General features: G+C 35.5%; 1 protein-coding gene across 9 annotated transcripts in view; it reads left to right on the top strand.

Annotated features, from left to right (window-relative positions):
* Window positions 1–12,298, top strand: part of ZMYND8 (zinc finger MYND-type containing 8) — a 60,906-nt gene extending 48,608 nt beyond the window's left edge. For 4 of the 9 annotated variants that reach the window (XM_075166408.1, XM_075166410.1, XM_075166412.1 and 1 more), the window contains 7 exons: window positions 1,403–1,593; window positions 2,686–2,766; window positions 3,826–3,904; window positions 5,613–5,852; window positions 6,027–6,184; window positions 7,598–7,687; window positions 10,871–12,298. In XM_075166408.1, coding sequence (XP_075022509.1) covers window positions 1,403–1,593; window positions 2,686–2,766; window positions 3,826–3,904; window positions 5,613–5,852; window positions 6,027–6,184; window positions 7,598–7,687; window positions 10,871–10,972 — 941 coding nt within the window. In that variant the 3' untranslated portion in view covers window positions 10,973–12,298. Of the gene's footprint in view, window positions 1–1,402; window positions 1,594–2,685; window positions 2,767–3,825; window positions 3,905–5,612; window positions 5,853–6,026; window positions 6,185–6,481; window positions 8,016–10,870 lie in introns of those variants that run through there. The other 5 variants (XR_012676253.1, XR_012676254.1, XM_075166411.1 and 2 more) reach the window with 5 other exon arrangements.
* Window positions 12,299–12,586: the final 288 nt, after the last annotated feature.

Here is a 12,586-nt window from a genome sequence, read left to right on the forward strand (position 1 = left end):
GTTTACTGGTGTGCCTGATGAATGGATATTCTCCATTCTGCTAACACTGCTGGCAAGCCAGTGATTTCATACAGAAGAGAGGTTTAGGTAGTGGGTCACATCCCAATGTTTACCAGAGGCACATTTCTCTGGTCCCAAGCTGCTTTTGTGACTGTCATTTAAGAAGGGTTGAAGAAGCAGTGTCTTTCTGCTTGTAGACTGCACAAATTTGATACAGAAATATTCAGTGAGAAAAATAAATGTGAAACTTGGTGAAGCCTTATTTTTAATAGAATCATACTTTAGTATAAGAGCTTAATAATATGGGCTGAACTTTAAATGTTCATTGTTTTATCAATGTTTACTATTAAGTGCATCAGAGCAATGTTCCATCTTAAACATTATACTCTACAAATATATCAATGAAAACTATAAAATCTATAGATTTCTTATATACTGAATTGGCATAAACAAAAATATAGTACATAGAGATAAATTTAATAACTTTTATTTCAGTAATTCCTGTTTTGAGGATATTGGCAATGAAGACATCTTTTATAATATGACTCATTAAAAATAGATTGAAAAGTATTTTCCTAAAAAATACATGTCTTTTTACATATTTGAGGCAGATAAATCGTTAGGAATGAAAAGGTGAGGGTCTTTGCATTTTGATTTGTACTCTCATTTTTTAATTACCCACTGTTTAAGATTATTTGAAGTATTGACCAAAGATGAGAAAAATTTTCTTATCCTGTTTAACACTATGAATAACTTCTTTGCTTTAATGAGTTAATCTAATTTTGCATTCCTTGCTCTGCAGCCAACCAAAGGCTAATGTTGATCTGGATATATGTATATTAAACATGTTGCAACACTAATAATAATCAGTAGCAATAATAACAAAAGAATGGGAATAACACCAGGAAGTATTACTAAAGTAGGCTTTCTTCAACAGTGGCTCACTAAACCTTGTTTCAAAGCAAAAAGAAAAGAAAATCAATAATACGTTTCAAAATTATGGCAAATGAAAATGTCAAAGTCTAACTTACGCTCATATGTATGGTATTAGTTGGGAGCTCTCCTAATTGAGAGGTTAGGAAGTGAATTCCTAGGAAGTGGGATGGAAAAGTCCCAAAATGGGAGGAATACAGATCTGAGGGAGACTTTTGCATTGGCCAGTCTAAAATAATAAATTTCAAAGATATATTTGCTTCATTACCTTTAAGCCTTACAATTATGTACAAGTTCAGTGGCTGGGCACTGTATGATTAATGGATTAAATGGCACCATTGTATAAATAATGTAAGTCTTTGAAATGGTTAGGTGCATACATTTAAGTTAGACATTAAAGTTAGAAGTTTGCCTATTTATTTTCATAATTGTTTATGTGATTGATCCACTGTATGTTCTCTTTTCTTAGCTGTGCAGCAAAAAGAGATCACCCAGAGCACTTCCACATCCACTATAACCTTGGTTACAAGTACTCAACCTATTTCTATGGTTACCAGTTCTGGATCTGCAAGTACACTTTCTTCCTCAGTTAACACAGACTTGCCAATTGCAACAGCTTCAGCTGATGTGGCTGCAGATATTGCTAAATATACTAGCAAAGTAAGTTCTTGAGCGAGGTTTTCTTGAAATTTTACTTTGAAGGGAACTTTCACATTTTTGACATTTCAAATTCTGAAATAACTTTATTTTCAGGTTGTCGTATGTGGCAAATTCATTCTACTAGGTAGGAACAGCTAGATTTTGACAAAAGTACTGAACCATCTTTTATCGCTGGCTGAATGCTGCCATTCCAAGCCAGAGTGTGTAGATGATAGGCTTCAGCTGCTCAGACACTTTAGACCCTTTCCTTCTCATGTTCCCCCATTGCTGCTTCTTATTTACGTTGCATTGTGTTTTAGACCATTTTCTGTGTATTCTCCTAAAGCTGTAGATATCCCCTCACCGTCATATTTACAGTAAACATTAATATTTCTTCATCTGTGTCCACGAATACATATACAAAAGTGTAGTTTTGTTTTAAAACACTGTATAGTTTCATCAGATGGTAACTTGTCAGAAGTGTGTATTCATATATTAAAACAGAAGCTAAGTTGTTAAAGAGAAGATGTGGTGTAATACTTGTATCATGATAGTGACAGTGAGGGATGGGACATTAGCTTTTCATATACTCTCTTAGATCTTTAAATTAAAAAATCAAGGTGAATACTATATAAGGAAATAAAGTTGAGTACCCAGGCATTAAAAGCACCAGAATTAATCTTGACTATCAACTTTCAATGTTCCCACTCAACCATATGGTCTTGGTGGAATTGTCAGTGGTCAGCAATGTCAGTAAATGTCTTTTTTTTTTTTTTCTTTTTTTGTTGTTGTTGTTGCATTGAGTTTCTTCCCCAAACTTACGGTTATTTTTTTTTGTTCGTAAATTATATCAATGGCAATTTTTTGCAAAAGTAAAAGGTTAAGCAGTTCACCAATTCAGGACACTTAAAAATCAGAGTCCTGATCAAAAATGTTGTGTTTTACCTTCTCAATAGTCCTCTAAAAGTAGACCCAGATAAATATATAGAGAGATACGGAGCATTGTTGATAATAATGTAAGTTCACATTAGAGTGGTTGAAAGGAAGTGAAAGTGGGTATCTATTAAAAATATATATCAAAGATTTTTTTTTTCTTTTCATTTTGTCTTTCAGATGATGGATGCCATCAAAGGAACAATGACTGAAATATATAATGATCTTTCAAAAAATACTACTGGAAGTACAATAGCTGAGGTTAGTATAAGATTAAAAAAAAAATTCTGCTTGTATTTTAACTTTGAAAGTTGCAAAATAGTATTTTATATATAAAAGTACCATATAACTATATCTACAAAGTATTATAAATCGAGACTGTCTAAAAATCGTAATTTCTATGCTGTTTTGATTAGAGTGGTAGAGAGAAACACTGAAAAAAAAATCAGATGGGCTATATAAGATAAGCAGCAAGAACAATAAGCCATCAAGCCCAGATCCTTAAAGCTTCTGTTGAGGATTTAATTTTGTGTCACCTTGTTTATAATCAGAATTGAAGTAGTTTTTTTGAAAATATCATTTTTTTAAAGCATGTATTTGTCCACCAGAGGAAGAAGATTTGAATTTACTTGAAGTGCAGTAGCTTATTTCAGTTACGTGATTATGACCATAGTTTTTAATACTTTTAAAAAATATTTTTAATACTTTTTGCATTTTTTATGAAATGCTATACATTGCTTTTAATTCCAAAGATAGTACTTGGTATCTTTTAAGTGTTTTCTTTAAACTTGGAAAAAGCAGATTAAGCAGTGTAAACTAAAGCTCAGTTAAAAGTGATGGTTGTTTGCTTGTTTTAACCAAAATAAGGAAGTCACAATTTTGAGCAACAATATTTGTATTCCCAATCCACAGTGAATGAAAAAATTGCTTTCCTAAGCCTCATCTAGTTAAAAGGGAAAAAAAAAAAAAAGTCGTACTAATAAATGCAAGCAAAACTGAGGAATAGGTGTTTGATTCCAGTCAGAGAAATTTGAGACTTGATTAATTTCAGAGGAAGCAAGAGCAAGTTTAATAAAATGCTTTTTGTTTTCAAACAATCCTGTACTTTTTATGGTAGGAAAATCTAGCAAACAAATATTTAGAATACCTCAGACTTTGGTTTGGGGTTTACTATGGTCTTTTCCTCATGTTAATATGAAGGAGCTTTGATGTAAGTGATAATCAGGCTCTTTGCTTTGGGCATGTTTTTCTGTATAATAATAATGTATTATACATTGCACCCTGTTTATTATTACTAACTATTAAATTTTTAATACTTAGATTCGGCGTTTGAGAATTGAGATAGAAAAACTTCAATGGTTACATCAACAGGAACTCTCAGAAATGAAGCATAACCTAGGTATGAAAAAATGGCAGACCAAAATAGTGTATCAGTCCAAATGCTTGTAGTATGTATTACCTTCATCATATGATACTACAAATTGTCCAAGTGAAGGACACAAAACTTTATATAATGTGCTGTGCTGACGTTAGCGGACACCTTTTGAGTATGTACACAAAGGACAGAATAACTCTTTATGTTATGCATCATTGGATAATCCCTTTTCATGAGGTATTTTATGCTGATTACTTCATTCTAATTCTCATATGAATGAAGTTCTGTTAATATAGCCACTGGGGCAACCTGCTTCCTCTGGTATCTTTGGAGATTGTAGCTGACATTTTGGTTCAGATCAGCTGTGGGTGTATATAGTTACTTATTCATATATTTATTTACTTAAAGTGAATAGTCAACCTTGACTCAATCTTGAATGCCAGACTGTCAGTGAAATAAATTCAAAATACTACCTTAAACAGATAAAAGAATATTCCTCCTAGGAGGGGGATTTTCATCTCTACATCCATTGAACCATACGGGCAGGAAATGAAACCATGATTAAAATGCGATTCCTCTTAAATTATCTTTATTTAATGCACTGACTTTGGGAAGAAGGTTGCAACTGAGTGATCAAATCTCCTTTAAGATACATGCAGTCTGAACAGCCTTGGGATTGTGTAATACAGTGTCCTCGTCCACTTTTTGACTCTTTTTGCAGAGCATATCTGGAATGGAAGTGAATTAAGGGCTGAATAACTCCATATTCAGACTCATGCCTTTGGTTTGTCAGTAACATTTTGCTCTTTCAAATCAGGGTAGACCATTTTTTCCACTGCTGCAGTCCAGTTATAACAATCTTCAGAATTACTTGGGTATGGCGACAACTCGTCTGCAACTCACAGAACTGAATGTCTAGGTGTTCTCAGAAATAGAAGAAAAATCCTTTAAACCTTTTGTCACCAGTCTTATGCTACTGACTTAAATAAACACCTTTAATGGTGTTTTGAAAGTATCAGCGTTTTTCAAATGACTCAAAGATTTATCCTTAGCCAAGGTGGCTAGAATTGGAATGCTTTATTTGTATTTGCCCACTTTCTTGAAGATTCTGTCAAGCTCTCTTTCACTCATAGTCACTGATAGTGACTGAGGTATCAATTCATAACAGCATTAATAGTGGGTGGCTCTCAGAGCGATCTTGAAGTAAAGCTCAAATTTACAGCTTTTTTCATGTACTGATGTGTTTTTACAACTTGGTCAGTGTCCCTCCTGGAACTTTCACATTTTTCTTTGTAAAGAAACCAAGATACAATGAACAATTGATTCGCTGTTATTTACGAGAAAAGAGAAGAAAAATAATTCTGTATTTTCTGAATATTGGAGCAGAACAAAAGTTTGGGCTTGTAAAGACAAAGTATGTTTGCAGCAGCTGCACAGATCCTTTGTGTGCTGCACCTAGTACACCTGGATTCTGATCCTTTGTGGGACATCTAGAACTGAAGTGTTAAATGGAAGGTAATGGTTAAGGGTAAATCTCATGGTGCCAGAATAAGAAAACAAGATGGAAGACTTTCATTTGTTGACTAGGTATGAAACAGAGATGCCCAAACTCAAGGAATATTTTGATTGTTTTAATTTCATGTTGTCTTTAAACTCATGAAAATTATTGTTTTGCACCTTGCTGTTGGGGGGCGGAAAATGCAAAACTCATCTTCCTTTGCATTTTGAGTAGAACTGACAATGGCTGAAATGCGTCAGAGTCTAGAACAAGAACGAGATCGTTTGATTGCTGAGGTGAAGAAACAGCTGGAATTGGAAAAGCAGCAAGCAGTGGATGAAACTAAAAAGAAGCAATGGTGTGCTAACTGCAAGAAAGAGGCCATTTTTTATTGCTGTTGGAATACTAGCTACTGTGACTATCCCTGCCAACAAGCTCACTGGCCTGAGCATATGAAATCTTGCACACAGTCAGGTAATCTGGCTCTGGGTTGCCTATTTCACAGCTGAGGGGGTTAGGATGGGTGGAATACAGAGTGACTCAATATTCTTCATTTGCACTTCATAGGGTGCAGGCACGCCTATGAAGAGTGACTGTAGACTGGTATACATGAGTAGTGTCTACTTTCTCTTTTTTCCTTTATTTTAGCTACTGCAACACAGCAAGAAACAGACACTGAAATTAGCACAGAAACATTAAATAAATCATCCCAGCCCAGTTCAAGTGTGCAGCCTACACCCACAGAAACAGCCAGCACCCCTAAGGAAAAGGAAGGTTCAGCTGATAAAAGCAAAGAGAGTGTTACAGTGAGTATCATTGTGGTCACTTCAAACAAAAATAGTATGTAAGATTTCTCTGAAACCTACCCCTAAAGGCTTCCCTGGATCAGCCAGGAATTTATGACCATTTGCATATTTCAAAGAGTGTGATTTGGGGAGTGAGATAGGGAGTTGTGGTTTTTTTCCTTCATCTTGGCAAAAAAATCTCCTTCTGTCCTCTGGGAACACCCTTTCCCCTTCACTCATTCCCAGTAAAACCTTGTGTTGGCTTGACTCATCCTTCCAGCCAAAGGGGACTGGACCTCTTTCTCTCTCTCTCTCCAGGACCCATCAGTGTAGCTTCTGGTCTGGATCTTTCGATACAAGTTGCCTTCTGATAAGCAATACTGACTGCAGCACTTCCAAGCCCTTCTTGCCTGGGGGTTCAGAGGCCAAGCTCAAGACCTGCATTCAAATCAACTTACTTTATCACAACAGACTGCCACTAGGGTACCACAATGTTCCATAACACTGATACAACAATTCACCTGGATCTACAGTTAACGGAGCAGTGTGCAGTTACGAAATCCTCCATAGCATCTACTCTGATAGTATTCAGTAGGCAAGGATGAGCAAATGCTCTAATAAAAGGGACTTAACATTGCATATATAGAAAATGTTTATAGAGAAGATTCTGCTTTATAGGTAGGGCTTGACTATTAGCAATTTCAGCATTGTTTTTCTTCTGCCCTTGCAAGATTTATTAAATGAAAAATTTTATGGGGGGGCTGATCCTTCAAACCCTTACACGTGATCCCCCACATCAGTAGGAGCCTTGTTGTATTTTAAAATATTAAAAGCAAACTAATTTTGTAGTATTGTGATTCCAGCATGATGTCTCATTGAGATAGTCCTATAGAATTGGGAAGCATAGTAAACTAGAGAGCTGTGTTCATTTCTTGACACTTTTGCTACTGTCTGGTGTTAGATCTCTGGGCTTGACATGTCATCTAAGGGAGTAACTTGGGAAACAGATTTGAAGAGGGAAAAAGGATGTGCTGTTCCACTTGAATGCTTCGGTGAAGTTCGTTAAACTCTGGCTCAGTCAATGTTCATACGCATTGTTTGTGGCAGCACAACCTTTGTATTACTGCGGAAATAGGGGATGGGAGAAAATCAATTACCTAAAACTTTTGCCAGGGAATATTCCAGTTATACAAATCTGGAATTGCTTTCACATAGATGTTCTACCTGAAACATCATGCTGTATACATTGATCATGTTCATAATTTGAATTTTGTTTTATTAACAAAGAAGTAACCTGTGAATTCATTAAGATGCAAATTTTTAACACAAACAAAACATCCAACATAAATTTCATATTATAATAATAATAACAACTAGGTGGAATTTATGTAAAAGCTGAGACTTCTACTGAGGTTGCCTGTGCTGTCTCTGCAGATAGCAACAGGTGTGACAAGCAACCAGCCTATAAAACTGGTCCAGGTACCGCAGACCACCACCTATATTCCAACTACTCAACCCACAATTGTAAGTACAACATCATCATTTAAAGTCTGCAGTAGTACTGTTCCTGGCATTAAAATTGCTCAGTATTTCTGGGGGGTTCTGCTGTTCTAACAAGATATGAATTCACTGGTATAGTCTCAACTTGCAGTGCAAAATGTCTTATTTTGCTGTGCAACATTCCACCCTTTCATTTCATCGTTCATTATGACAAGGATTCAGAAATTGTCATTAATTATAGCAAAGGCACTGAGGACAGTCAGACTTCCATTTTGCATTATTATGTTAGTTATTTGTCCGTTTCATGTATATACTCGACCACAACATCAATGTAAATATATAGAATTCATTTGAAATATCTTTTAAATATCTTTTTGTCTATGGTATCCTAAAGAGATTTAATTAATTCTGAGCTATGCTTGATATTCCTGTGACATCTCAGCAGCTATGAAAGAAAATATGCATTCATCGGTAGTGTATCTCCCATGCAGTCTTGCACATTAGCATTATGAAATTATGAGAAATAGCATTGGAATCAGACCTGGTTTTTTCCATCAAAGACTTAACCGAGGACACTTGAATTCCCTAGTGTCAATCACAGGAGATGGGACAGAAGTGAGTTCGATTTTTGTATTTTATGCACCATAATATCCCATTCTTTCAACTGGTCACTTCAGAGTCAGCATGGCATCCGGGCTGACATCTTTCTTACCAAAAGGAAATACGCGGATACTGCACTGGTAACTGAAGGGCATGCTCTGTCTCAGTGGTGGGTTCAACAGAGAAGCCCATGTGTGGGTAACTTCAGTTCATCTTCTGACTGAAGTTAGATAATTTATAATAGTAACTATGTACTAATTTAACAGTGTACCTTAATCACACTGTGATTGTGAGGCCTAATTCGCTATAGAAGTTACTCTATGTCTCTCCTTGTGTACGCACACCCATGTGCATGCGTGCACACCCCCCCACTCCCCACCAGCTGCAGGATACATGCCTCTGTGTGCGTATGTCTATGAATACATGCACACATACATACAGTATTTCATAGCCATTATATTCCACACAAATGTTATTGCTCTTAGTGGGGATCATGACTTTTCACATTCCTAGCAGCGTTTTAACTCAACTCATTTTGTCTCAACTGAGAGCACTGTGCACCTTTGCAGCATTGGCCCTAAGTTGCTTGGACTGAATTACCATAACAAGGTTTTATATGTGGTTTAAAATCAAATAGCAAACATCAAAGACGTTAGGCTCTGTTGTGAATAGCTGAGAGGTTGTAAGATCATAAGGTGGTTTTGTGTAATATTCAGAAAAATGGCAGTTACCTTCATCGGTTTTCTGTAATACTAAGTGTATTGAGTTATGTAAAGCATAATTGGGACGTCTGAAAGGTTTCAACCTTTATTTGTGCATGTTTAAAACTTTGTACACATTTGCATTAGTCTTGCACAGCTACAGACACCTCTGTATTCTAATGACTGCACGTGCAATTTAAATAATTTGAAACCTTAGTGCATGTTTAATATGTATGCAAAATGTACATATGTGTAAAACTGGCAGAGGTGGAAAATGTACCTCTCAGGGAATGATCTTAACACATTTAAGGAGTCTCGCACATTCCATATCCCGATCGCTGTAAGAACTGAAATTTAATTTTTTCATTTATGTAAGTGTGTATATTTAAAAGGCGACTGTGGCAACCTTAAGTTCCCCACCTGTAGCACTAACAGTGACTTACATAATGGCTTCTTTCGGGTTCAATTTGCACTTTGTTTCCAACTAGGAATTTCTTCCTCTGGACAACTTCCAGTGTATCTTCTGGGTACCATTTCCATTGAACCCTCTATACATATCTGAAATCATTACAAAATGGCAGTAATCTTGAATTTATTTAGCAAATTGGTTCCATGTTTGGTTTTTATTCTTTCTGCAGTTAAAATAATGTAAAAATATGAATTCTTCGTCTTTGCATTCCCGGGAATGGAATGAGTAGGCTTCTGGAAGGCATAGACTTTGTCACAAAGGAGCTGATAAACACTCTAGGCTGTAATCCATCTCAGTAGGGTTACTCACAATCTTTGTTGAATACCATTAAGGCACTAATGTGGTTTCTTAAAACAGTGTGGGGAAACATTGGGCTTCAGTGAACTTGTATTTCTTCTTCCATGTTCTCTTTGGAATGTCACACTACCATCAGGGGGAAGATCTGTGCATCCCTTTCAGATTCCTCAAAATCTCACTTCCTGTTTCTTCCACAAAGTATTGTGAACTGAAATGGATGCATTTGTTTGATCACCAGTTGTGCATCACTGGAATTGTATCAAAACATACTTGCAGTTTGTATGGTATAGACATTTCTAGACTTTCTCACATTTTTGGAGGAAGGTTAAGATACAGACTTAAGATTCAATAAATCCTCTTCCAGATCTTCCAGAGTGATGTGACCTTGACCAGATTGTTTAACATTCTTGTGCCTTTGTCTCTGCATCTGTAGAATCAATTACCACCTATAGAGATGTCCCGAAACTTCATTTGTCAAGATTTATAAATCATGAATCTGTATGATGGAAGTGAAAAGTTTATTCTATATTAATATTTTTACAGGGTGTATAAGACAGTTCCCAGTAATGCTGATGTTTTTGTTATTGATTTGTGCAAAAGTTAACTTAAGTACTTTTTTGTTCAAATGGATGTTCTTTGTTCTCTTCTGTGTAGACTGAATGCATGGGGGAGTTCCTTTTGGGGAAGAAAATTTAAGTAATGTGTAACAAGAATATACTTATAAACAAGGGTATTTTTGTACTCCAGTTTGATTTGTCAAAACTTTTTCAAATGACAAAGGATTTTCTTAGCCCTTTTTCCTCTTCCAATGTCTTAGTTTGGGGAAAATACATAACTCGATGTAGTAACTATGAAAACCTAATTCTCCAAGCACAGACAGAGTGTGTACAGTACCTACAGGACCACCTGTCCCTGTAATTATATAGTAGTAATAATAATACAGAAAAACTCTTGGCTATAGGAAAGTAATACACTACTTTCTACCCTGGAATGAGGTAATTTGTGGTAATAAAGGTATTAGTTCTTGCACAAAATTGGAACTTGTTCTGGATTTTCCCTGGAAAATAAATCTCTATTTCTGTGGTCATGTTTATGTGACCTTTAACATAACAATATGTTTCTCTTGGTTTTAATCCACAGACCATTCCTGTAGTGGTAAGTCCTTCTGCTGGGACAGTGGCAATGAGAACTGGAGTTCAGTATGTTCAGACCACAATGCCAGTCCAAGTACGAAGAGTCTAACTGCTAACAAGAAGTCCATACAATTGTTGGAATAAATAAATCTAATAGAAATGTGAAAAATAAACACAGTTCTTTGGATTAACCTCAAAGGTTCAGACTTTAGCTTTGTATATGTGTACAAAGCATTAATTACACTACATTAATGTAAAGCATTAGCGCTGGCTTAGAAAAGCTGAGGACAGGTAAGATCCATATTAAATCTATGCTTCTTTTGTAAATAATGTACAATTTGTGGATGTCATTAGAGTACCATCTCCTTTTTATATTTGTATTGACTTTAACTTATAAAGAGCGTTTGAAGTTGGAAAAGGAAGGTTTAAAACGGCCTTATCACAGGCTAACACTGAAAACTGGTCTTGGGAAACTGCAGTTACGCATCAAATAATATAATCATGAGAATCTGAACAACTTGATTTGCATTTGGATTGAAAAAATTTCTGCACTTTGAAACTCTTGTAGAATTTCTTTGAGCAACCAAATGATGAAGGGTATCTTTTTTCAGTTAATTGTATTAGACAAATTATGACATTTCCAATCTGTGGACCTGAAATACATAAAGATTTACATTGTTTTTTACAACGACCAGACTGTTAAAATTTATATTGTTTACAGGTTAAAATTAAGTTAAAATTTCTTTCAGCCTAATGTCAGAAAAGTTGGGAAGTGTAATACCAGCTGGTTGTAGCATGGTTTCTGATCATTGATATCCAAGATTGAGAAAAGTAAAGTTTGTTCCTATGCTTCACAGTTCAGTTTTCTTTTTTTTAAAATCCTCCAAAAGGACTTTGAACAAGAACTAGGTGTGGAGAAAAACACGGATCAGGAAACATGGGCAAAGGACTTTTGATGCTGGGCCAGAGCATGTATTATTTATATGATGGAATTTATGTTTTTATGTAAGCATGAAACAGTACAGTATGAGAGAAAGTAACCCATGAAAATGCTGTCTGTTACACTTATACTGTAGTACCATTTTGTATGTTGTGTAAAACGAAAGCATTGAACAAAGCAAAGGTGATGTATGTATATGAGAAAATTAATTGTATGATATCATTCCAGTACATTCTGTTGTACATTTTAGTCATGTTGATTTCTCCCATTGTTTATAAAAGAATGCGGTTTGTACAGTCTCCAGCTAGTACCCATATTAGAGGGAAAAAGTATTAGAAGAAAAAAAGCGAGAACAGGATATCGTGAATTGCAGTTGTGTCAAAAATAGCCTAGCTGGCCTTATTTGTGAAGCATAATTGCTTTTAGCATATGGAAGTATTTTTTCACATTTTCTTTGTATAAAATTTGTATTAAACTTAAATATCTTTTTTGACAGTTGTGTTTCTTTGTGACTAAGACAGGTGACACACACGATATGCTTTGGGTTTCTCCAATTTTTCAAGAAACTTCACAATTTTTTAATTAAACTGTTTTAGAAAAATGTTCTGTGTTCCTGGATTTCCAGTTTCGTTTCAATCTGGATGAATGTTCATTTCTGCACAGTCTCCAGATCATAGATAATTGCACTTATTTTGGGATCTTCTGTCTCAGAAGTGTGGGACCTTTGAATCCAAGCCTGCCAAATTTGAGAAAAAACAGCAGCATTGGCAGTCTGTAAATAAG

This window comes from Calonectris borealis, chromosome 17 (assembly GCF_964195595.1).
Source record: "Calonectris borealis chromosome 17, bCalBor7.hap1.2, whole genome shotgun sequence".
NCBI classification, from domain to species: domain Eukaryota; kingdom Metazoa; phylum Chordata; class Aves; order Procellariiformes; family Procellariidae; genus Calonectris; species Calonectris borealis.